The sequence below is a fragment of the Dendropsophus ebraccatus genome, chromosome 4 (assembly GCF_027789765.1).
Source record: "Dendropsophus ebraccatus isolate aDenEbr1 chromosome 4, aDenEbr1.pat, whole genome shotgun sequence".
Classification (NCBI taxonomy): Eukaryota; Metazoa; Chordata; class Amphibia; order Anura; family Hylidae; genus Dendropsophus; species Dendropsophus ebraccatus.
The window spans coordinates 15899431-15927034 of NC_091457.1; the positions used below are offsets into that span (position 1 = coordinate 15899431).

Below are 27604 nucleotides of genomic sequence, written 5' to 3' on the forward strand. Positions count from 1 at the left end.
GGCAAGTGCTCAATTTCCCTGCAGTGCCACCACTGGAGAACTTAAGCATTGCATGGTATTCAATGTTTTTAATGACTGTCGGACGTGTTGGGTCCTCCAGGCTGAGAGACACTCTTTGCATACTAATAGATGTGAATCTTCAGAATAGCATAAAATAGCAGGATTGTCAAGTGATAAGCGTGGGTATTATTATAGCACTTTAATTCATATGGTTATATATAGATTATAAATGGTAACGTCATTAACATGGCATGAGGGATGTGTAAATTAAAAATGAGTACGTGTGAGCGAGAGTGTGGAGCTGGATGCACGTAATGCACCATGCAGGTTTAGTTTGCAGCCACTTAGATGAGACGATTATACATTCATTGAGAATTTATTCACCTTCAGCAAAAAAAAAAAAAAAAGTATGCCACTGTAGAATCAGACTACAGAGGGCTTGTTTGTAGTCTGTAACCACGGAGACACATAGGTCTGCTTAGGAGCTTTATGTACAAAACAGAAGAAGATTTAAAAGAATGAGGAAAATCATCCAGCTCTTCTGTCAATTTCGGTTGGGGGACAGTTAGTACACCCCCCTATACATCACATGGCCGTCTGCTTCAGAGTCAGTGGGTTTGGACGATTTGGTATCTAAACGATTACTATATGTTTTCTAGCGTGTTCTTCTTCTCCGTGTTATCACGATGGGACATGCATTGTGGAGAAAACCGGATCCTATAAGTGTGCCTGTCTGGCTGGATATACAGGAAAGCATTGTGAAAGTGGTGAGTACTCTATTATTCCTGGGGAGGGACTTCCTGTGAAGCTCCGACCACAAGGAGTACGGGACACATTACCGTAGCTAACATGTAAGGTATAGTTCACACCTCCATCAAGACGTCCATGGTTCTACCACCTCAAAGGAGCAAAGCAACGAAAATGATGTCAATGCTGAATCTGCTGGGGGCCAAACACTGAAGGTGCCCATCAGACCCCATTGACTTTAATGAGGTAATTTGGGTTTCTAGCATGATGTATTGACAAAGTAGCTCTGCATGCAGCTCTGTTCTGTCTGGAATGTATTGCTGGAACGTGTGACTAAGCTTCCTAATGGAACTTTCAACTCAAATTTCCCTAATTCTCATGTTGGTTAACCTACAGTTTCCCAAGAATCTTGTTTCACATTGAATCCCATTAACTTCATTAGCACAGACAGGGCCTAACTACTATACAGAAAACACAAAGGGGAGCCTAACTACTATAGAGGGGAACATAGGGGGACTTATACTATACAGGGTGCACAGAGGGGCCTAACTACTATGTATTGGAACAGAGGGGGCTATGCTATACAGGGGGATTATAATAATATTATATATTTAGACACACAGGAGCCCATCTACTATACAGAGGCACAAAGGAGGCCTAGTTATTATACAGGCGGACAGAGGGGCCTTATACTATACAGGGGCACAGCGGGGGCCTAATACTATACAGAATGCACAGAAGGGCCTAACTACTATATAGGCCGAAAAGCAGGGCCGTATTTACCACTAGGCACCTGTGGTCCGGTGCCTAGGGCAGCATCTTGCAGGGGGGCAGCACCACGGAGGAGGGGGGGGGGACTTTTTGAGGGGGGAGGTAGGATCAGGTCTGGTATGGCTGTGACACCTGGAACTATTGCCTACCGATGTACCAATCCTGTGGTGAGAATTCCTTCAGACAATATGCAGTCTGCTCTAATCATTCATTCAATGTGAAAATTTGTTTATGTTTTAAACCGTTAAAAACCATGAAAACACGATTCAGATAATAATTCAACATGTAGAGAAATGTATGTGGCGTCTTCAGGTTTAGTGTCTAGGGCAGCAGGAGCTGTTAATACGGCCCTGCCCAGAAGGTACTTAACATTCTAAAGGGGGCACAGAAGGGGCCTAAATACTATGTATGGGCACAGAGGGGGTTAATACTATAGAGGGAGATCAGAGGGGTCCTAATATATAGGAACCCATCTACTGTAGAGAGGCAGAAAAGAAGCCTAACTATTATACAGGGGGGTAGAGGGGCCTAACTACCATACCAGGGTGCAGGGGGGTCTTTCTACTATAAAAGGGCTCAGAGGGGGCCTAACTTCTATCTAGGGGGTCAAAGGGGCATGAGGTATGGAACACAGATTTCACCCAGGCCTTATTCTAAAAAAGCATTTGATATGACAGACTTTGTATCACACCCCAATATGATCAAAACTTAAGACTTGTCAAAAGTTTTTTTTAATTTTTTAAGTGACAGAAACACTAAAACAAATCACTGCTCTTCACAGTTCCTCCTCTTATATATACGAATGCAAACAACTAGATCATGCCTCATCTGATATATCGTGGCCTTCCAAAAGTCCATCAGTGGCAGGGGGGGGGGGGGGGGAGGGTTGGGCCCTTGGCTTTCAATATGCCTGATCACTTTGCTCTCGGGGGAAATAAGCCGCTGCCAGTGACTTTCTCTCATCTCAGTTAGAATGGCTGCACCCCTTACAGGTGGAGGGGGTCGGATGAGATAGCTGACGGCTGAAGGAGCTTTGGTTTTACAGCTCGGTTGCATTTCTTCTAATACACTACAATATTCCTCCAGCCTTAGCGGCAGCAGACTGGCATTGAGTGCTGTCAGCGCTAAATATTATCGGCTAAGAGCCACACTTTTGGCCTCCTATGGATGGGACTGATCCCTTTTTAATGTACATGTTGTTCTTGGTGAGACACTGAGGGGTCACTCACCTGCCGCTGCCGCCGCCATTATGTGTTCTCTAGGACTCCACTACATTGGCGGTGATGGATGGCTGGTGTCACAGTAAATATACTGAAGATCCGGGATGGAGCTTCACTGATTTGTACTCTCTGCTGCTGCATATGGGAGTAAAGAAGAAATACTGATATGAGATTGATGATACCCCATAGATATATGCTTGATATACAAAGATGATATATAGTAAAGCAATCTTTGTGGACAAGGTCATGCTGGGGCACTCAGCCAATATACCTAGATAACAAAAACGTTATCTTAATTTTTTTTTAATTTTTTTTTCGTTATATGGTTATGGAGGCAGCCATCTTATGTGAACATCTTTTTTCAGCGTTCAGAGATTTGCTTTACAGCAGCCACATGGACCATAAGAATCTGTGGTCTGGATGTAACTGACTGACTTTAATGGGAGACGGTTGTGGGCATGCTCTGTGAGCTGTGCAGGGAGATAGAGGAGAGGAGCTGTGACCTATGATGAATAGTGTGATTGTGGCTTATCTATATGTAGGTGTCACATCTCAATGTATTCCTGTCCTTGATAATAATAATGAAAGGGGTAAGCCGGCGAAAAATGTTTTCTTTTAAATCAACTGGTTACAGAAAGTGATATAGATTTGTAAATTGCTTCTTTTTTTTAAAAAAAATGCCAGTCTTCAGGTACCTATCAGCTGCTGTATGCCCTGCAGGAAGTGGTGTTTTCTTTCTGCTGCCACCTCAGTCCATGTCAGGAACTGTCCAGAGCAGTAGCAAATCCCCATAGAAAACCTCTCCTGCTCTGGACAGTTCCTGACATGGACAGAGGTGGCAGCAGAGAGCACTGTGTCACACTGCACCACTTCCTGCAGGACATACAGCAGCTGATAAGTACTGGAAGACTGGAGATTTTTAAATAGAAGTAATTTGCAAATCTATATAACTTTCTGGTATCAATTATTATGAAAAAAAATGGCTGGAGTTCCCCTTTAAAAAAATGAAAATCCCTTACAGCGGACCCAAGTATATAGCTGGGTCCTCTAATCTCATGGAGGAATAGTCTCTATCCATGGCCGCCCACCCCACCAACCCACCAAGGCCGTTCTATCTCCATCCACACCAGACCAGAGCAGCGGCAGAAGGAGCCGACTGATTGACTCCTTGTGCAATTTATGAGGACAGGGAGAGGAGTGCGCTTCATTGTTAATGATCAGAGAACATGAACGCTTCACGGACATTTTATTCATTAATCCTACAGCGCAGATGGTTCGTGTCATTCTCTTTCTCCCTCATTGTAATTGAATTTTTGATGTGCGCATTTTTCGTCCTTGCCGATTGCGGCTCTTGGTTTTACCAGAAATCGTGTGTCGCTATGTGTTTAGCACGGGGCATTTGGCACAGTATGTCAGAGGATGAATAACTGGGGATTATGATTTTAGAAAGTTATACAAATTTGCAATTTACTTCTGTTTAAAAATCTCAAGTCTTCCAGTACTTATCAGCTGCTGGATGTCCTGCAGGAAGTGGTGTATTCTTTCCAGTCTGACACAGTGCTCCCTGCTGCCACCTCTGTCCATGTCAGGAACTGTCCAGAGTAGGATCAAATCCCTTTAGAAAACCTCTCCTGCTTCGGACAGTTCCTGACATGGACAGAGGTGGCAGCAGAGAGCACTGTGTCAGACTGGAAAGAATACACCACTTCCTGCAGGGCATACAGCAGCTGGTAAGTAATGGAAGTCATTTACAAGCATTTATAACTTTATAGTACCTGTTGAATAAAAAAAAACAAAAAACAAACAAAAAAAAAAACAAAAAACGAAGTTCCCCTTTAAGCTGGTTGTAAAGGATTGACCTACAGAACAATGTGGGCACAGATGGTACTACCTCCCTGTCTCTCCCTATAAATGATGTAGATACAGAGAATATTGCTTCCTTTGCAATCATTAGAAATAGCTAGCAGATACAGATAGTACTGCCTTTCCCTGCCTGTCTCCCCATGTAAATGATTTATCAACAGATAGTACTGCCTTCCTGTCTCCCCATGTAAATGATATATATCAACAGATAGTACTGCCTTCCTGTCTCTCCATGTAAATTATATATTAACAGATAGTACTGCCTTCCTGTCTCCCCATGTAAATCATGTAGGAACATATACCACTGATTTCCTGTCACTTTCTGTAAATTATATAAATACATGTATTAATACCACCATGTCCCTCTCAATAAATGATGTGGTTACAGATAGTACTGCCTCCTTGTCCCTCTTTGTAAATAATGCAGGTAGAGGGAGCAATGTCTCTTTGTAAATAATATAGGTGCAGATAATATTGTCTCCTTGATTCTTTGTGTACAGTAATAGGTAAACCTATTGCTGATTCTTGCCTCTCCCTGTAATTGATATATGTACAGGTAGTACTGCTACCTTGTCTCTTCCTGTAATCTGTATATGTATAGTTACTACTTCTTCTGCCTTGTCTCTGCCTGTAATTGATGTAGCTATAGGTAGTAGTGGTGCCTTGTCTCTCCCTGTAATTTGTATAGGTATAGTTAGTAATGCTGCCTTGTCTCTCCCTGTAATTTATATAGGGATAGGTAGTACTAGTGCCTTTTCTCTCCCTGTAATTTTATAGGTATAGGTAGTACTGCTGCCTTGTCTCTCCCTGTAATTGATATATGTACAGGTAGTACTGCTGCCTTGTCTCTTCCTGTAATCTGTATATGTATAGTTAGTACTGCTGCCTTGTCTCTGCCTGTAATTTATGTAGGTATAGGTAGTACTGGTCCCTTGTGTCTCCCTGTAATTTTATAGGTGTAGTTAGTACTGCTGCCTTGTCTCTCCCTGTAATTTAAGTAGTGATAGGTAGTACCGGTGCCTTGTCTTTCCTTGTAATTTGTATAGGTATAGTTAGTACTGCTGCCTTGTCTCTCCCTGTAAATGATGTAGGTATAGGTAGTACTGCTGCCTTGTCTCACCCTGTAATTGATATATATACAGGTAGTACTGCTGCCTTGTCTTTCCCTGTAATTGATATAGGTATAGGTAGTACTGCTTCCTTGTTTCTCCCTGTAATTGATGTTGCTATAGGTAGTACTGCTGCCTTGTCTCTACCTTTAATTTATATATGTACAGGTAGTACTGCTGCCTTGTCTCTCCCTGTAATTGATGTAGCTATAGGTAGTACTGGTGATTTGTTTCTTCCTGTAATTGATGTACTGTTGCCTTGTCTCTACCTTTAATTTATATAGGTATAGGCAGGGCCGGCTCCAGGTTTTTGTGAGCCCTTGGGCGAGAAAGCCTCAACGGGCCCCTTTGTATAGCACACCTCGGGGCACACCTACCAAATAAAGTTTGACAAAATACCGAAAAAAACGTAATTCAGTAACTCACAGGTGACGTCTTCTTTGATCTGAGGCGATCGCTCTCCGTTTCCTCTCCATCTGGCCCAGACCACCATGATGATTTCTTCCAGCTACAATTAATCTCTTCAGGACCTGTCAGACAAACATCTTAGGCTCCGCACATTTCCAGCAACTTCTTTCCCTTTTTTCCACCCATAGGCTCCTATACAGTAGTAACTCCACTGTTTGGTGTCATGTGCAGTAAAGTAAGGAGGCAGGGCCGATTCTGGGGTTTCTGCCGCCTGAGGCAAACCTCAGGCGGCCGCCCCCTGACAACCCCCTCCCGCCCCCCCCCCCCCCCCCCCGCCGCCGTAACCGGATCACCCGCGCCTGCACCTCGCGCATCCCCCCCCCCCCCCCCCCGCCGTAACCGAATCACCCGCGCCTGGACGCCCCGCACTCACCTGTCCTGCAGCAGCCGTCCCGTCCCGCTCACCGCTGTCTCCCGACCCTGCAGCCGCTCACCTGTCCTGCCGCAGCCGTCCCGTCCCACCGCTGTTCCTTTCCGCGCTCCAGTGCCGTCAGTCAGCAGCTGTCATCGCCCTCCAGAGAGTCGTGAGTGCCTGGGGTCAGCGGGGGCATCGCGGCCCCCGCTGACCACGGGCACTCACGACTCGCTGGAGGGCGATAACAGCTGCTGACTGACGGCGCGGGACAGCGGTAAGCGTTGGCGGCGGGACCGGACGGCTGCGGCAGGACAGGTGAGCGGCTGCAGGCGCAGGGCTGCTGTCTGCCGCCCCCTGCAGGGGCGCAGAATCTGCCGCCTGAGGCGGAATACTCATTCCGCCTCATGGCAGAAACGGCCCTGTAAGGAGGTTTGTGGGTCCTGTGCTGTGCCCCCCATATAGTAATAATGTCCCCATGCTGTGCCCTCCATATAGTAATAATACCCTCTGTCCCCATAGTAATGCCCCCTGCTCTGCCCCATAGTAATGTCCCCAGCCCCCATAGTAATGTCCCCTGCCCCCATAGTAATGTCCCCTGCCCCCCTAGTAATGCCCCCTGCTCTGTCTTCATAGTAATGTCCCCTGCCCCCATAGTAATGTCCCCTGCTCCCCATAGTAATGTCCCCTGCTCCACATAGTAATGTCCCCTGCCCCCATAGTAATGTCCCCTGCTTTCCATAGTAATGTCCCCTGCTCTGTCCACATAGTAATGCCCCCTGCCCCCATAGAAATGCCCCCTGCTCAGCCCCTATAGTAATGTCCCCTGCCCCCATAGAAATGCCCCCTGCTCTCCCTCAACACAAGAAAATAAAAAAATAAAATCATACTTACTAATCCGGGCGGGGGACGGGTCCTCTTCTCCCTTGTGTGCACCTTGTGGATCCACCAGCAGGCGTGATGATGTCATTGCTCTGCACCTGTTGGTGAGAGCGCATCCATGCTAGAATGGACTAGAATGGAGTTGCTAGAAGGAGGTCCTCCCCTGGAGTCTGTATTCTAACTCGTTCACCATAGAGCAGGCTAGAATGGAGTTACAATCAGGAGGCATTACATGAGGTATACCAGGGGGAACTACAATTCCCAGCGTGTTCAGCCTGTCATTATGGGAGATCAGAGGACATTACAGGAGGATATATAATAGGACTACAACTCCCAGCATATCCAGCCTGTTATTATGGGAGATCAGAGGACATTACAGGAGGAGATTTAAGAGGAGTACTACAACTCCCAGCATGGACAGCCTGTTATTATGGGTGATCAGAGGACATTACAGGAGGAGGTATGAGGACTACAACTCCCAGCGTGTCCAGCCTGTTATTATGGGAGATCAGAGGACATTACAGGAGGAGATATAATAGGTCTACAACTTCCAGCATGTCCATCCTGTTATTATGGGAGATCAGAGGACATTACAGGAGGAGATTTAAGAGGAGTACTACAACTCCCAGCATATCCAGCCTGTTATTATGGGAGATTAGAGGACTTCACAGGAGGAGAATTAAGAGGAGTACTACAACTCCCAGCATGGACAGCCTGCTATTATGGGAGATCAGAGGACATTAAAGTAGGAGATATAAGAGTAGGACTAAAACTCACAGCATTCAGAGGGAAGGTATAAGTGAGCCCCGCCTCCTCATGTCACATGACAATGATCACAGGTCCTTCACCCACCTGCATCCTCTCCCGTTCTCAGCCCCGCCCCCTTATGACGTCACCACAGGTCCTTCCCCAGTGCAGCAAACACGGCAGGTCCTTCCCCAGCCCCTCCAGCCCACCCCCGGACTTGGGGTCGGCAGCACCCGCCCCCCCGGATCACTGGGTTGGTGATGCGGTGGGCGTCTGGCTCACTGCTCGGGCAAGTGTCGGGGGCCCCTTGGGCGGCCGTGGGCCCCGGCACTTGCCCGAGTATGCCGGGTGCTGACGCCGGCTCTGGGTATAGGTAGTAGTACTGTTGCCTTGTCTCTCCCTGTAATTTATATAGGTATAGGTAGTACTGCAGTCTTATCTCTCCCTGTAATTTATATAGGTAGTACTGCAGTCTTATCTCTCCCTGTAATTTGCATAGGTAGTACTGCAGTCTTGTCTCTTCCTGTAATTTGTATAGGTAGTACTGCGGTCTTGTCTCTTCCTGTAATTTGTATAGGTAGTACTGCGGTCTTGTCTCTCCCTGTAAAAGATATAGTTACAGATAGTGCTGCTTTTTGCATTTCCCTGTGAATCATGTCAGTACAGATAGTTCTGCTTCCTTGTCTCTCTATGTAAATGATGTACTCCTGTGGTGGACTAGGTGTTGTGTTGCGTTGCGTTGTCAGCTCAGCCAAAGGTGGTATTGTCGTGACGCCAGTGCGAGTCCAGCACACAGGTGTGATGTTGATACCTGCTTTGTTTATGTAGTTGGCTGTGTTCCACAAATGGTCAGTGACCTGCCGGGTTGTTGCGGGCCCCTTGGGCTCTTGTCACGGCAGTCCGGAGTGGCATCTGACCCACCCGGACTATTGGTACCACCACCCACAGAAAGGGGAAAAATAACCCAAGGTGTAAGGTGCTGTGTGTATGGGTGCTGGTGCGTTACAAAGTATGACAGAGTCCCAGTAATGTAAAAATAGAACAGCTTTACTGTCAAGTTCTTCAGCAGCACAATACACTTTTGTAGAATAGATAAATCTCTGACACAGACTTTTAGTACTTAAACTAGTTGTGCTTAAGGAGGTGCTGAAGGAGTAGAGTCGAAGAGAGGTAGTTGTAGCGGTGCTTGGAGAGTAGAGGAGTTTGTCGGAGGAGCCCCAATCCAATGTTGCTGTGTACCCTGCCGGAACTTCAAGAGATATACTTTATAGTGAGAAGTTTACTTGTAGTTGTGTTTAAACTGTGTCTGACCACTTTGAGCCCTACAGTGTTGAGCTATCCATCCTGTCAGGGTACTAAAAGCCCCAGCTCTAGTTATCTGGGCTTAGCTAAGTGTCCGGGGATGTCCCAGTTACCTGCATTGCGAGATAGGATACGTAGACCTTCTTTACGGTAGCTTTGTCCTATCCAGGCTAGTTCCTCTTGTGTTCAGGATACTGCCCTGTGCTTTTTAGATGTTTTCTCGGTGTGGGTTAGGGTGTTCCTGGACTCCTCTCCCTTTAACCCCTTAAGGACGGGGCCCATTTTCGTTTTTGCGTTTTCGGTTTTTCCTCCTTGTGTTTAAAAGGCCATAGCACTTACATTTTTCCACCTAGAAACCCACATGAGCCCTTATTTTTTGCGTCACTAATTGTACTTTGCAATGACAGGCTGAATTTTTGCATTTGGTACACTACGAAACCAGAAAAAAATTCAAAGTGTGGTGAAATTGAAAAAAAAAACGCATTTCTTTTATTTGGGGGAACTGTGTTTTTACGCCATTCACCCTGGGGTAAAACTGACTTGTTATGCATGTTCCTCAAGTCGTTACGATTAAAACGATATATAACATGTATAACTTATATTGTATCTGATGGCCTATAAAAAATTCAAACCATTGTTAACAAATATACGTTCCTTAAAATCGCTCCATTCCCAGGCTTATAGCGCTTTTATCCTTTGGTCTATGGGGCTGTGTCAGGTGTCATTTTTTGCGCCATGATGTGTTCTTTCTATCGGTATCTTGATTGCGCATATACAACTTTTTGATCGCTTTTTATTACATTTTTTTCTGGATTTGATGCAACCAAAAATGCGCAATTTTGCACTTTGGGATTTTTTTGCGCTGACGCCGTTTACCGTGCGAGATCAGGAATGTGATTAATTAATAGTTCGGGCGATTACGCACGCGGCGATACCAAACATGTTTATTTATTTATTTATTTGTTTACTTTTATTTAAAACCTGGGAAAAGGGGGGAGGGGGCTTTTTACTATAAACAAAACTTTTTTTCTTTTTTTTTACACTTATACTAGAAGCCCCCCTAGGGGACTTCTAGTATATATACTTTGATCTCTCATTGAGATCTCAGCAGCATAGATATGCTGCAGAGATCAATGAGATAGGCACTCGTTTACTTCCGGCTGCTGCAGCCGGAAGTAAACGAGTGCCGAGTCGGGGACGGCGCCATCTTGGATGAGTCCCCGGCCGGCATCAGTAACGGAGATCGCTCCTCCGGGACAACGTCCCGGAGGAGCGATCTCCCCCACTAGACACCAGGGAAAGGTTGCCTCCGGTAATCGGAGGCAGCTGTCAACTTTGACAGCTGCCTCCGATTAGCTAATTAGCGGGCACGGCGATCAGACCATGCCCGCTAATAGCGGCGGTCCCGGGCTACACGCGGCACCCGGGACCATGGCGCTTCAAAGCGGGGCCGCAGCGCGGCCCCGCTTTGAAGTGCTAATGAGGACATATGACGTACCGGTACGTCATATGTCCTTAAGAGGTTAAAGTGCTTAGCACTGCATACTGAACGTAGTAATAGCCAAGGTTGTCTCTAGCTGCATCTATACACTTGAGTGTCTAGACTAGACTGATCTTGTCCCTGTCAGGAGTCCTGGCAGTAGGCAGGCCCTGGCTTAACTACAGCAGAAACAGTAGGTTTTGCGTCTTCCCTCTCTGAGAATCTGGTTAAGACTGACTGTGCACTTCCTTCCACCAGTGTCTCCTCCTACAGGGGCTTAAAGTGAGCTTCCCTGTAAATGGTGGGGATGAGTGTGTGCATAATAAAAAAGAAAAGTGATAGGTCAGAAGTAGAGAGCACCTCCTATTGGTCAACAACAACACATGGTACACATAAAACATTAACCCATGACCCTCCTCAGCTGTGCAATACATAGACATACAAAATACTGACACCTAGTGGTGAAATTTCAGACTACTTCATCACCACTTTTAAACCTGAAAGAGGAAGCTTTTTGAGAGGTGCACATGAGTGACAAAAACACCTGTGGTGGGATACCATACTGCCACCTTGTTGGTATAGGTAGTACTGCTTCCTTATCTCTCTCTGTATATGATGTAGATATAGGTAGTACTGCCACCTTGTCTCTCTCTCTCTCTCTCTCTCTCTCTCTCTGTATATGATGTAGGTATAGGTAGTATTGCTTCCTTGTCTCTCTCTGTATATGATGTAGCTATAGGTAGTGCTGCCTCCTTGTCTCTCTCTCTCTCTCTCTCTCTGTATATTATGTAGGTATAGGTAGTATTGCTTCCTTGTCTCTCTGTATATGATGTAGCTATAGGTAGTGCTGCCTCCTTGTCTGCCTGTATAATTGATGTACTGTAGATATAGGTGTAGGCTTACATTTTTTTTTTTACTTACATGGTGATTTCATCTTTTAGTTATAGAGGAGAAGAGCTGCACAGATCCAGGACCACCACTTAATGGATATAAAGAATTATCTGAGCAGGGGGGATTCACATATGGGAACCGGATCAAGATTGGTTCCACCATCAACTACTTCTGTAACAACTCCTATGTCCTCAGCGGAAACCAGGAGCGGAAATGTCTAGAAACCGGTCAATGGTCTGGGAAGCAGCCGGTCTGCATTAAAGGTAAAGTGTAAGATTCTCCTGATATATATATATATACTGTGCTCTTACTTGTGCAGGGTCTTAGGGTCCAGCCCAGATCCTCTGTCTAGGACTCAATATAGATTCAAGATTAAGGCTGAACCTGTCAGTGATGTCCATTACTTGCCCCATCTCCATTAGTCCTCCAGCTGAATGTGCTGAGTTGTCAATTGGAAACTGAATGTGAACACGACATGTTATTAAATTATACATTACTATCAGTACAGAGTGATTTCCCCCGAGAACAGGGCCATATAGATCACGGCTGACAACACATGGAGTTATTACAGGAGAATGAAAAGGCCAATGGCTCAAATCCATGTGTGATCCATCTTTTATCATATCTACCTATGACTGCATGTTGTTACTATATACAGAGCAATATTACCATCATACAGTAACATACCAGCCCTATGCATGTTCTGCAGACAGTATAGGTGACCATTCATCCTATGACTACAGGTGACATCAGACAGCCAAGATGACTTCTTCCAGTCACGACAGTAACAGTGGGTAGATAAGAAAGTTGGGGTAGGGGGTGGATTGGAGGAGTAGCTAGGTCCCTCTGTTAGGTAGGTAGATTTCCCCATTAGGTAGTTAGATTTCTCTAGTAGGTAGCTTGTTCCTCCCAGTAAGATGGTTGCTCTTCCCAGTAGGCAAATAGGTCACCCATAACGTAGGTAGGTCTCCTAAGTAAGTTGGTGTCCCCAGGATGTAGATAATTTCTTCTATTAGGAAGGTAAGTCCTCTTAGTGGGTAGGTAGTTTCCCCCATAAGGTAGTTAGGTTCCCCTTATTAGGTAGGTACAGTCCTTCAGTAGATAGATGGGTCCTTCCAGTAGAAAGGTTGGTCCTACCCATAAAAAGGTAGGTCCCCATAAGGTAGAAGGGTCCCCAAGTGGGTAGATGTCCCCAGTGTGTAAATTGTTTCTCTTATTTGTTAGGTTGCTCCCCTTAGGGAGTAGGTCGTTTGCCCTATTAGCTAGGGAGGTTTCCCTCAAGATGTTAGCCACCCCTAATAGGTAGACAGCTCCCCCAGTAGGTAGGTAGTTTACCCTTTAGGTAGGTGCCCCTGGTAGGTAGACAGGTCCATCAGTAGGTAGTTAGGTGCCACTGGTAGGTAGACAGGTCCTTCAGTAGGTAGTTAGGTGCCCCTGGTAGGTAGATGGGTCCCTCAGTAGGTAGTTAGGTGCCCGTGGTAGGTAGACAGGTCCCTCAGTAGGTAGTTAGGTGCCCCTGGTAGGTAGATGGGTCCCTCAGTAGGTAGTTAGGTGCCCGTGGTAGGTAGACAGGTCCCTCAGTAGGTAGTTAGGTGCCCCTGGTAGGCAGACAGGTCCCTCAGTAGATAGTTAGGTGCCCCTGGTAGGTAGACAGGTCCTTAAGTAGGTAGTTAGGTGCCCCTGGTAGGTAGACAGGTCCTTCAGTAGGTAATTAGGTGCCCCTGGTAGGTAGATGGGTCCCTCAGTAGGTAGACAGGTCCCTCAGTAGGTAGTTAGGTGCGCCTGGTAGGTAGATGGGTCCCTCAGTAGGTAGTTAGGTGCCCGTGGTAGGTAGACAGGTCCCTCAGTAGGTAGTTAGGTGCCCCTGGTAGGTAGATGGGTCCCTCAGTAGGTAGTTAGGTGCCCCTGATAGGTAGACGGGTCTCTCAGTAGGTAGTTAGGTGCCCCTGGTAGGTAGACGGGTCTCTCAGTAGGTAGTTAGGTGCCCCTGGTAGGTAGACGGGTGCCCTCATACCAACACCAGCAAAAAATAAAGAACCTCACCTTCTCCTCGTTCCCATGCCAAGTGGCACAGTCTTCTTCCTCCAACTTTTACATTCACTTGTATTATTGATTCATACAAGGTTTCTTAGAACCACAGTGACCATCTAAGTTACACACATGCTAAGATGCCACATGACAATATCGCTACCATCTTCTGAAGAACCCTTAAAAAACTTTTCACAGATGCTCATTGGGAAGTAGGGCAGACCATACTGAATAACACCAGGGCGACATCCGATCAATATGACCTCATTCCATTGATACGCGTAGTCGTCAGTATAAGTCATGTGACTCTTTATCTGTTTAGATGGTTATTACATTCTATTCACTATATCTCATTCTAGGTTAGTGGATAGTAATATACAGAGACATATAAGCGGAGACATTTTCAGTACACATCTGCACCACACAAATCATCCTACACATAGGTGTCCTATATACCGTATCCAGCTGATATTTACTATGTTTGTGCAATCAGTATTGCTTAAAGGGATTGTCTGGTTTAGAAAGACTGTTTTCATATTCAATATTAAAGAATGTTGAGCCATAGCAAAGAGCGACTATAAATAGACCTCCATGTAGTACTTAATTTCTACTGTGGTGGCGCTGTAAGAAAATTGGACACTTTTTTTTTCCCCCAACTATTTGGACCCCTGTGAGTGATAAAGTTCCCTTGACTTTTTGCCTTCCAGTAGATCAGATTCCAGCGCACATCTGGTTAAAGCCAGTGACGCGCGCTCTCCGGGTGTTCTTCGGCTCTTATCCGGATTACACGTGTACAGTTAGACAAATTGAAAGTGGATATTTTCTGTGTAATTCCATTTTCATTTCAGGGTAATAGCTAAATATAATCTGAAAAAATATGTTTAAAGAGCAACTCCGGCCTTAGCTGATAAAAACATTAATGGTGCCGGATGCAATCCTAAGTAAAGGGGAGAGGAAATGAGAAAAAAGAAAATCTACTTTGTTCTATATTCCATGGCTGTCCTGCCTTAGAAAAGAACTCAGAATTAAAGGGCGCTTAAAGGGATACTCTAGAATTTTTTTTAAAAAAACCAACTAGTGTCAGAAAGCTATACAGATTTAAACATAATAAAAAAAAAAAATCTTGTATTACAGTACTTATCAGCTGATGCATGTCCTGCAGGAAGTGGTGTATTCTTTCCAGTCTGACACAGTGCTCTCTGCTGCCACCGCTGTCCATGTCAGGAACTGTCTAGAGTAGTAGCAAATCTTCGTAGAAAACCTCTCCTGCTCTGGCACCCTCTGTCAATCAGCTGATGGAAGAAGCTGTAATCTCAGGAATAGCCACCATCAAATGTATGGCGCTGTGCCTTGTAAAAGATGAAGAGGCTGCAGCGTTCACGTGAACCCCTTTACTCAGCTGATCCATAAGGTGCTGGGAGTCAGTCCCTACCAATCTGATATTGATTTTTTTATCCTAATATCGCCGATACATTTTAATCAAAAGTCAGCTGTACCTACCATGGCGGAACTGGCTGACCATCCAAACTGTATGGGGGCCTCCTGACTCTTTTCTTCCCAGAGAAAAAGCTGCTACCAGAGTCTGGCAGCGGCTCACCCCTCCGTTCTTCATTGAGAATTAATGAACATTCAGTCATGCAGAACATATATATATGGAAACTGCCATGTTAGTACTCCTAATACACCCTGCCAGAGATCACAAGGTGCCCATACACTTTGGGTTAAAATTGATATGCTATGTGATTCCTATATTCCATTTCTATAAATCACTTCTTTTACCAAAGCTGACTCCTTACCCAGGAAAACAGCTCTACAGTCCTGGCCACTAGATATCACTTTTCTTTGAAATCTGCTATTTACTCCCTGTTGTTAGGGGAATTCTGTCTCTAGTAACAATCAAAACAACACACAGGAAGTAGGGACGGGGCTTAGCATGTGCTATGTGCTGGAGAGAGAGATAGAGAAAGACCGAGTACCTGCATAGTATATCTATTCTCTAGAGGATCCTCACTGTCCCTCAGAGGTAAATCAAGGCTTCCCTTTCATCTCAGCTGCAGTAGTTTAATGCCTAGTGTAACCCATTTCTCGCTGTGCTGTTTGTAATCATTTAACAGTTGCTGAACCACTGATCTTCTTCTATCTAATCTGTACGGCCTTATTTAACCAGACTTTCTCCGGTCTTGGTTTTAGCTTGTCGGGAGCCCAAGATTCCAGACCTGGTGCGCCAGAAAGTGCTGCCATCGCAGGTTCAGTCACGGTGAGCTATTACACCCCCTGTCGCGGCCCTGAACGTTGTAAGCCGTCTAGATCTACTTACTAAACATGAAATACATCATTAGTCGTATCTTAAAAAAAGAGGATTGTGCATGTTAAGGATAATCCGGTCTTACGCCATCCATTTTGTGTCTTGGTTTCTCTATCACTCCATATATAATCCGTCCCCGTCTTGGATGATAATGTGATCCTGCCATAGATAAAAAGTGGAACAGATGTAATGGAATAAATGCAAAGTCTTTGGGTTTGATGCAGGAAGCTGATTGTGGAAGCTTCGTAGAAAGTTTATGTGATGGATTAACATAAATTTATCTTCCAAAACATATGCATAAAGCTATAAAAAAAAACCTGCTAAACGAGACAACAAAGTTGCATGACGTTTGCTATTGAAATGTAGCTTGGTAATCACTGCACCTTCTCAATAGATGGCGGATATAACCTTAGACTTGACCCAGGACTATACACAACCACTTTAGTCAAATGAACAAGCTCATTCTATAGTCGTTGCTGGTGTAGAGCAGATTTGTCAGGTCCAAACTGTTCAGGTCCGGCAATGTTCTCCGAACCTGAAGGCTTGACATTTGTTTCCCCACAGCTGCAGAAGTTGGATGGCGTCTTAAGGCTGCTGGGAAAACATAGACTGTATGCATGTTTTCCAAGACTCCAGTTTCTGCTGCCATGGGGAACCAAATGCCAAGCGTTCAAGGTTCGGAGAATGTTGCCGAACCCGAACAGTTTGACAGATCCGCTCAACACTAGTCGTAGACAACCTAATGGCCACCCATTTCCTTGACTCCAATGCCTTCTCTTATTCAGGGAGACTCCTCTTCACCACATGCTCAGGTCTGGCAATGTTCTCCGAACCCGAAGGCTTGGCATGTGTTTCTCCACAGTTGCCGAAGTTGGATGCCATCCTAGGGCTGCCAGGAAAACATGGGCTATATCCATGTTTTCCAAGACACCAATTTCTGCAGCCACGAGGAATCAAATATCAAGCCTTTAGGTTGGGAACAGTGCCGAACCCGAACAGTTTGACAGATCCGCTCAACACTAGTCGTAGACAACCAACTGGCCACCCACTTCCTTGACTCTAATGCCTTCTCTTATTCAGGGAGACTCCACTTCACCAACTTTACTCCTCTTCATCGTCCACATTCACCAAGGAGAAGATTGAAATTTACCCCACAAAGAAGTCACCATTACCTCCTGGAGAACTCCCTAAAGGATACCAGCACCTTCACACACAAATACAGTACGAATGTGTCTCCCCATTCTACCGGCGCGCGGGAAGTAGCAGGAGGACCTGTCTGAAAACCGGGAAATGGAGTGGACGAGCTCCATCCTGCATCACTAGTAAGTTCTACTTCTAATCACCCATTACAATGGGTTATATACAACCTGTCCACAACTGTCAAAGCATGCTGGGAATTGTAATTTTGGATACTAGGTTACGGCATGGACTTCTATACCATTTGTGCAGTCAAGTAAATTTAAAAAATTCTGGCTTCTTGCCATCACTACACGTTCAGAATTTTATTTATTATTCTAAGGGGGGGGGGGGGGGATTAAAACATAAAGTTATACTCACCTAACCCACTGCCACCCAGGGGTGGATTAACTTTACCAGCGGCCCGGGGTTGTTCACCAAGCCTGGGCCCCCCCACCCGACTGTAACTATGGCAACACTAGCGTGGTGTTCATAATACAGGATAGATGATGTCATGATGTCCTGATTTGTGCAACATTATGGTAAAGTAGCAATATTTTGCAAGTCATGGCAGAACTGCAGCCAGGAGACATTACACTACTGAAAGTATAAGTCTTTTTGGGTGGCCATGGGCCCCCCAGGAGCTCAGGGCCCCGGGCTACTGCCCAAAACAGACCTATTATATTCCGCTACTGCTGCCACCATTATCACACAGCCCTGGACCAGGGTTGGGACTGGAACACAGAATTGCCCGCTTAGCCACTGAATGACAATGTTGCAGCCACTGATTGGCTAAGCGGCCAATTCCATGTTCCAGCCCTAAAAGTTTGGTACAGGAGTACTGGAAAAGAGTAAGGAAGGTAAGTATTGTTTTTTTTTTTTTTTTTATTGTCTCAGAGCACCTTCGTGTGCATAACTATAATAATAATAAAAAAGTTTCCTTTGACACTGGAATACCCCTTTAAGAAAACCCCTTAAAGGGCTAGTGCGGCGCTAAACAATTATTCACTAAATAACACACATTACAAAGTTATACAACTTTGTAATGTATGTTATGTTAGTGAATCGCCCCCTTCCCCGTGTTTCCCCCCACCCACACCAGACCCGGAAGTGTAGTGTTCTATACATACCTGCCTCTAGCCGACCACTGTCCACCATCTTGTGCCATGATGTCATCTTCGGACGGACGGCCGAACCGCTCCGACGTGTTTTGCGTCATCAGCTGCTCAGCCGTGATTAGCTGAGCATAACTGTGCTCAGCCAATCATGGCTGAGCAACTGATGATGCGGCAGAGGGCGACTGGCACTAGGGACGGTCGGAGCGGTTCGTCCGTCCGAAGATGACATCATGGCACAAGATGGTGGACGGGTGTCGGCTAGAGAAAGATATGTATAGAACACTACACTTCCAGGTCTGGTGTGGGTGGGGGGAAAAACAGGGAGAGGGGGCGATTCACTAACATAACATATATTACAAAGTTGTATAACTTTGTAATGTGTGTTATTTAGTGAATAATTGTTTAGCGCCGCACTACCCCTCTAAGAGGTGAGGCCTATTAAAGGGATTTGTCCAGGCTTACAAAAACATGGCCGCTTCATTCATCAGTATGGATGTGGGTTTTGCAGCTCAGTTCCATTGAAGTGAATGGAGATGTATTGTAATTCCACACACAACCTGAGGACAAGGGGTGGGGCTGTTTTTGAGAAAGAAAAAAAAAGTATTTATTTTATTTATCTTAGGAACCCCTTTAATGTAGTAATTTAGACATGGCTTTGTATGCTGTATGTAGGCCTACTATTTTTTATTGACTATGATGATATATTTTCTTGTATTTTGTGTCGTTTTAGTTTGTGGGAAGCTGGAAAATGTCACCGTTCCCCGTGTGTCGGAAATGCGTTGGCCGTGGCAGGCCGCGTTATATCGCAGGTCTAATGGAGTAAAAGACATCAACCTGCGGAAGGGCGCCTGGGTCCTGGTGTGCAGCGGGGCCTTGCTAAACGAGCGCACGGTGGTGATAGCTGCTCACTGCGTGACTGACCTCGGCAAGAGCACCATTATCAAGGTGTCAGACCTGAAAGTTGTGTTGGGAAAATTCTACAGAGACGACGAGCGAGATGACAAGAGCCTGCAGCATCTACATGTCAGTAACCATGGCAACTGGGAGCAGGGATGTATAGAGTATGGCAGCGTCTTTCCCATAGGAGACGAGCTGAATTCCCTGTAATAGATGTGGTTGCCTCTGATAAGGATATAAGGGTCTGTGTTTGCTCAAGGTCTAATCCCCCCGAGGTCCGGGAATGATGGTTTTTCATACACAACAATATTATACTAACAATGGAGGCCTTTAGGACCCTTATGGTACACCGCTATATGGTTATGGCTTCTATCATTTAGAACAAAAACAGGAGCTCTTTATAGCTCCAAACCCCCGTCTAACATCTGATGACATCACAGGCTGCTGTATTTGATGTCTCCATCTTGTGGCTCCACGGCTGTCTGGGCATGCTGGGAGTTCTAGTTTTGCTAGTGCCGAGGAGCCACAGGTTGGAGATGAACATGAGAATCTATACAGTATGTTGTATATTGGTCCTTTGCATATGGGGGTCTTAATTATTAATTATTAACCTTACCTACCAAACCTTCGCCTATGTCACTATCCTTATCTACCAACCCTTCTCCTATGTCACTATCCTTACCTACCAAACCTTCTACTGTGTCACTATGCTTACCTACCAAACCTTCTCCTATGTCACTATCCTTATCTACCAAACCTTATCCTATGTCACTATACTTACCTACCAACCCTTCTCCTATGTCACTATCCTTACCTACCAACCCTTCTCCTATGTCACTATCCTTACCTACCAAACCTTCTCCTATGTCACTATCCTTACCTACCAAACCTTCTCCTGTCACTATCCTTACCTACCAAACCTTCTCCTATGTCTCTATCCTTACTTACCAAACCTTCTCCTATATTACTATCCTTACCTACCAAACCTTCTCCAATATCACTATTCTTACCTACCAAACCTCCTCCTGTGTCACTATCCTTACCACCAAACCTTCTCCTATGTCACTATCCTTACCTACCAAACCTTCTCCTGTCACTATCCTTACCTACCAAACCTTCTCCTATGTCTCTATCCTTACCTACCAAACCTTCTCCTATATTACTATCCTTACCTACCAAACCTTCTCCAATATCACTATTCTTACCTACCAAACCTTCTCCTATGTCACTATCCTTACCACCAAACCTTCTCTTATGTCACTATCCTTATCTACCAAACCTTCTCCTATGTCACTATCCTTACCACCAAACCTTCTCCTATGTCACTATCCTTATCTACCAAACCTTATCCTATGTCACTATCCTTACCTACCAAACCTTCTCCTATGTCACCAACCTTGCCTACCAAACCTTCTCCTATGTCACTAACCTTACCTACCAAACCTTCTCCTATATCACTATCCTTACCTACCAAACCTTCTCCTATGTCACTATCCTTACCTACCAACCCTTCTCCTATGTCACTATCCTTACCTACCAAACCTTCTCCTATGTCACTATCCTTATCTACCAATCCTTCTATGTCACTATCCTTACCTACCAAACCTTCTCCTATGTCACTATCCTTACCTTTCAAACCTTCTTCTATGTCACTATCCTTACCTACCAAACCTTCTCCTATGTCTCTATCCTTACCTACCAATCCTTCTCCTATGTCACTATCCTTATCTACCAATCCTTCTCCTATGTCACTATCCTTACCTACCAAACCTTCTCCTATGTCACTATCCTTATCTACCAAACCTTATCCTATGTCACTATCCTTACCCACCAAACCTTCTCCTATGTCACTAACCTTACCTACCAAACCTTCTCATATGTCACTATCCTTACCTACCAAACCTTCTCCTATGTCACTGTCCTTACCTACCAAACCTTCTCCTACATCACTATCCTTACCTACCAAACCTTCTCCTATGTCACTATCCTTACCTACCAAACCTTCTCCTATGTCACTAACCTTACCTACCAAACCTTCTCATATGTCACTATCCTTACCTACCAAACCTTCTCCTGAGTCACTTACAAACATAGTGAAAAGAACAGGACCCAGAACAGATCTACGGCACTATTACTTATCCACAGCATTGTTAATTATAATTGAATTTCTTGGATTTTCTAACACTATGGGTTTTTTTTACCAGATTTCGGCAGTCATCATACACCCCAATTATGACCCCATCCTGCTGGACTCTGACATTGCAGTCATCAAACTGTTGGACAAGGCCAGAGTGAGTAACAACGTCCAACCGGTGTGCCTCAGCTCATCTTCCGATCTTGACCTGGCCACACTGGACACCAGAATTGTCACCAGTGGTTGGCGGATTATCTCTGACCCAAAAGCTCCAGGTTTCAAGAACGAGACCATTCGTGCAGGGTTGGTTCTTCCAGTGGACTCCCTCCTCTGCGAGCAGCAGTATGAGGAGAACGGGATCTCCGTCAGCGTGACGGAAAGCATGTTCTGCGCCAAACAGGCACCAGGTTCTTCTTCCCACATATGCCCCTCGGAGACTGGCGGTATTGCCACGGCTCTTTTGCCAGGAAAGGGGTCACCTGAGCTCACTTGGAACCTAGTCGGACTGGTCAGCTGGGGTTATGACAAGACCTGTCACCAGGATCTGTATACGGGGTACACAAAAGCCATCAGTTTTAAAGACTGGTTGGAAAAAAATATGAAGTAGACTTCAAAGAGTGAAGGAGTGAACTTAGGCCTCAAAAAGTTGGATGTTTTTGCCCTCACAATTGCTTTTCCTCATGTTTATATAATGGGTCACAATATCACACATCTACAACGTCCGGACTTGTAGAAGTAACTTCGGATGTAGTAGAGTGTTAGGAAATTCGTGAGGCCACCGGCTTCTATTTGATATCTGTGATTTCTAAAAAATTTACAGGTGGCCTCCTATGTTAGTTAACACAAGGATGCTGACATTTTTTTTTTTTTATTTAATTGAGGATATTGTGCAAACTACATGAATGGACATTGGCTTAGGATTGGTTTGTATGGTTTCACCTGCTCATACTTTCACCTACAGTAATTGTGGCCATTGGCTGACAGAAGCAGTACTAGGCCGCATTGGTCATTTGGCCCATTTAGTTGTGATTAGAGATGAGCAAACCTCACGCACGCTTTGGCTCGTCCGAATCCGAATTTGATTACTGGTGGCTGAAGAAGTTGGATGCAGCCCTAAGACTGCCTGAAAAACATGGATACAGCCATAGGCTGTGTCCATGTTTTCCAGGACTCTTTAGCGCTGCATCCAACTTCTTCGGACGAACATGAGTGTGCTTGAGGTTTGCTTGTCTTTAGTTGTGATCATTCATCATGCAATTAGTTTTGTATTGCTCAGACTAAACATTTCCATTAGTTTTACTAGTCCATAAAATGCCGTGGTACCATGTGACCTCCAGCCCCGACAATTCTTCACACATATTCTTTACAACATTTGTATAAAAATTTGTTGATGACCGACATTTACTGGCAAGTTGTTTATTGATGGAGGTAAAATGGAATGAGACAAACAAACATCCTCAGGTTGGGAAATGTATTTGATATTCTATGGGGGATTGCCTAGCAGATTTTTGCTACAGGTCTTTAATGTGGAACTATTTTAGATGATAGGCGTCAGTCTGTATATTGTAGGCGATGAGGAATGTCAAGTCCAATACCAAGGATGGCGTCCAACTGTCTTATCTTCCAAAGAGCAGCAGCATGCATGCTAGACCCCCCTACCACCACACTATTTAAACACAGGACCCATATATTAATGATTAGTAGAGAAATTAGCTGATGAACAATCCCTTTAAAGAGGTATTCCTATCACAGTTTGGTATCCCCTATCTATAGCATAGGGCAGTTATAGATGATTGCTGCGAACTTTACTAATTCCGAGAGCGTGCAATTCTCCCCATAATGAATGAAGCGCTCACCGTTAGAGATGAGTGAACCTCGAGCACGCTCAGGTTCATCCAAAACCAAGCAGGTGGTATTTGACTATCGGTGGTTGAAAAAGTTGGATGCAGCTGTCAGGAACCGGACAGCAGGACAAGACAAGACAGTGAGCTCTGACGCTGAACCCAGCCCACTGTCCCTGCCTACTTGCCACAATCCGCCCTAAGATGGCGGCGAGCAACTGGGCAGCGGTCCCTACACTGGCTAGGTGGGACACAAAGACAAGACAGATAGACAAAACACAATAAAGAATAGTACACAGTCCGGGTCACAACAATCAGGCAGCAAAGGTACAAAATCACAAACCAATTGGTGTAGTCAAAGTCCAGGCAATATGGTCAGGGCCGGCGGCAAACAAGGCAGGTCAAGGAATAAGGCAAAGATCAGGGAATGCAAATACACAGAAGATACAAGCGGGCAGAGACAAAGTCAATAACCAACAATGAGTGTATAGACTGAGGTTAGTTATATAGGAGGTCCGGGTTCTGGCCCAGAACGTAATTGGACCATTCCCCTGATCTCCAAGAACAGACACCTGAGAACAAAACAGATCCACTGGCAGAATGACCTGTCAGTCAGAGCAGAACCAAACAGAGATTAACCATAACATGGCCAGACAGAATTCAGCAGGTGAAGTCGGGTGTGTCGGGTGTGTCCCTGTTCTTGGTCTTGGTGGGAGTGATCATCTTGTTATCCCTTATCCTATGTATGGGGGATAACAAGCTGAGATGGGAATACCCTTTTTACATTATCCACCCATTTACACCCCCAGTTGATTAGCTGAGTGAATGGGCTGCAACCCCTTTATTACTCACTAGTTATAGTGCCATTCATACGATGGTGGCCTTGCCTGGTACCACGCTTCAGTTTCATTCATTTAAATGGCATTGAGTTGCAGTACTGGGCACAACCATAATCAATTCTGTGGCACTCTACCTAGTAAATATTGAATGGGTGACTGTCCTGAATGCATTACCTGAAGTCAAATCCTCATCAGTCAGGAAGATCATTAATATAATAGTCCCAGAAAACATCTTCAAAGGCCACTTTTCATTCCATCTTTGACCAAGTATCATCCTTTCTTCCAAGTTAGTATCTAAAAGGGATTGTCTAATCCTGAAAATTATTTAATATTGATACTAGACTGGCAATCAGCTGATCACAGCAGAACTAGATGTGATTGGCACGCCACCATACACATTAGATGGTTGACCAGTAACTTAAAGCTTCTGGGTCCGGTAATGGGCCATTAACCTACCATATACCATTTATAGCACCAGTGTGGTCTCATGTAACAGAGGAGCTTTTGTGCCCCATAAGTTACCATGGTCGGGGTGCGATTGCTACCGCTATGCCCCTATAGCTACACTCCTGGCGTGATCAGAGTGACCCAATAGCTTAGACTGAAGAAGTTGTGTACCATTTGTGTATGTCTATTCTATCTATATGCTTGTTAGGGCTGCCAAAATCTGGGTCACTAAGATTCATTCTAATCCCCCCCTCCTCAGAAAAACCGCTGTGAGCTTTCTTCTGGCTACACACAGTCTTTCCCAGGCAGAAGGGTACAAGAACGAATATCTGTAATAACATTAATATAGAAGAAGAGTCACGACGAGCTGCGGGCGGGTTCAGTATAAGAGCAGAAGATTTATAGAGCAGATGCGTAGAGATCGATCATCAAAACCCAACTAGATGCAACACTTTTACCCATTGATCTCCATGTAAGGTATAAGCATATCCATAGAATGAGAAGGTAAGAAACATGGCTCTTGTCTATTGTTCAACTGGAGACTCTAGGCAGTGAGGGGTTAAATACCATGATGGGGAAAACCAAGGATCTGGGATCTTTAGAGGCACTAATGATGTCCCCAAAGGCTGGAATAATGAATGTTAAATACACACAGTCAACGCTAAATGCTGAATTATCACTTATTGGTGTGTGCTTTGTAAGCAGAAATCGGTGGTGAGAGTGTACTCATCAAAAGGTATACCCTCAAGAGGGGTCTTGTCTCCATTACCAGCTCCTCCCCCATTGCTATATGCAGTTTGGTGGACACTGAGGTTCGAGGCTCAATGAGCATCTTCTGGATTCAAGTTCTAAGTTGGCATCTGTTCTCCTGCCCTGGGAGGTTAGTGGAATAAATCCAGCACCATTACCAGAGTACTATTGCCTAAAACTTTGAGAGCCTGAGAAGTTTTGTCTTGTATCATCTACCAGGGCTATGACGTCCAAGGCAGCAATGGTGGCTTCAACTTTTAGAGCCCCACTAATGTTCTTGACCTAGCTTAACCAGAAGCATAAAGTGGATCTGTCATCTGTAATTCATGCTCTAAACAGTTGATACTGTTAGCTGTTAGGTCAAGATGACATATGGTACCTTTCGTATATCTGCCAGTGCTTCCAGAATGTAGGCAAATGGATTTATTTTCCAGTGCAAAGAGTCAAAGAGGCGTTCCCAAGCTTCTGAAGTGCTAAGGGATTGTAACGTCTCTCCCCCCCCCCCCCCACCGTATCTCTGCTTGGTTAACAGGGGCCAGTCATTGGGATTGGCACTTTCCCCACTGGCAGAAGTAATAGGGCCTTGAGGCAACCTGGCTTGATGGAATCCTCTCTGCTACCCAACACTTGGGCACATGTCCTCATAGCCCGCTACCTACTTCTTTGGCATACATGCTGGCACCTACTACTTTAAGCACCTGTTCCGGTAGCCTCTCCTATCCAACCTCTAAGCATACACAGAAACTGTATCTTATGCTGGACCTGAAAATATGTGATTGAGAAGTCTGAAGAACCAAAGATGGCACAGAACACTCGAGAGACACTCATGGTGGTAGAGTGTAATCTTGTCCGGTGTTTCCCATCCATTCCATGATATATCCAGGCTGTATATGTCTAAGCAGCACTACTGCTCTTCAAATAAAGAATTGCCAAATCGGTATAGACGATTTTCCACTCAAGTCTATGCGCCATCTCCTGACCTCCAGCCCACCAACTCCTTTCCAGCCTCCAATCTCCCTTCCTGTCCTCAGTGTCCTGAATTGAGTGTAAGCCCTGGCCTCCATCCTCCTTTGGCACCAAGAGTCCTGCCCTTCCCTAAAGCATGATAGAGCACAACCATGGGCAAAAGTACCGGGCCATCCAGGAGACCTTCATCTTTGTTTGGTAGCCATTTTGGCCCTTCCAACAATTCCTTGATATAATCTAAAAGAGTGGTTTATTTACCCCATTATTTGGTCTCCATAGGTTGACAAGATGATGATGTGCCAAGATGAGTTCCTTTTAGGTCGTATAATAGTGACATTAGTCCCAGAGTAAAATCTAGAACAGGACAACTAAACTACAATGTGACATTTATACATGTGGTAGTGGGGCCACTGGGCGACTTAAGGCACCAGAGTCCGGGTGGGAATGGTACCTTTGCAATCCCCTTAACTACACCCCCTTGAAAAAGAACCCAAAGTGCGTCTGTCAATGTAATGATAAGTTCCCTTTGAAGTTCATTGATGAGATTTACCACTAGGTGTCATTATAAACTCACTAATAGGAATCACCAATCACAATCCCGGCACTAATCTTCATTCCGATTTGTATTAGCACAGCGTCGCTTTAACCTGCTGTATATCAATTGTAGTGTATTAAATTGCTTAACAGGATCAGCAGAGCCTCCCGCAATCTTATCATCCCCGTTATTGTCTCTTCGCGTATTGTTCTTCTGTCTGCAGTTGTCTAATCCCACAGATCAGACCAGTCGCTCATCGGACAACTCTGTCGGCTTTGTATAAATCTACGGAGATTGTTATAGAACAAAACGCCAAGAAATGTAAATGTCACACCAACACAATCCTCTCCCCCGTTCCTTATGACGTGGTGTGGGATAAAGATCTTACCTATTCTATAATTCATACTGACATCCCGAGAGACGACTATATGCCTGAGTGCCAAGAGTCTTCATTCGGGGGCTCGCATATCGGAGTACCTTAATTTTTGTTTTTTTAAGATGAAGAAGATTAAAAAATGAATAAAGGACATGAGATCTTCATCATAGGATTGATCATCGAAATCAATCACAATCAATTGGCCAGATTTACAGGCCGATCTGGAGGAGCAAGTGAGCACCGACCTGTCAGATTAGTGCTTGTTCCTCGTGCTATTACACATGCCGACAGTGAGCGGATAAGAGAGGGGGGGGGGGGGCATGGAGAGCTGATCATACGGGGAGCCAATAGGAGATAGCG

The 27604-nt window shown here is 45.1% G+C and overlaps 1 protein-coding gene across 1 annotated transcript in view; it reads left to right on the forward strand.

Annotated features, from left to right (window-relative positions):
* The window catches only part of PAMR1 (peptidase domain containing associated with muscle regeneration 1), a 48658-nt gene extending 26024 nt beyond the window's left edge, over positions 1 to 22634 (forward strand). The window contains exons 6-11 of the mRNA XM_069965156.1: positions 660 to 767; positions 11883 to 12095; positions 16051 to 16117; positions 17246 to 17487; positions 19190 to 19482; positions 21561 to 22634. Coding sequence (XP_069821257.1) covers positions 660 to 767; positions 11883 to 12095; positions 16051 to 16117; positions 17246 to 17487; positions 19190 to 19482; positions 21561 to 22097 — 1460 coding nt within the window. The 3' untranslated portion in view covers positions 22098 to 22634. The remainder of the gene's footprint in view (positions 1 to 659; positions 768 to 11882; positions 12096 to 16050; positions 16118 to 17245; positions 17488 to 19189; positions 19483 to 21560) is intronic.
* The last annotated feature ends 4970 nt before the right edge of the window (positions 22635 to 27604 follow it).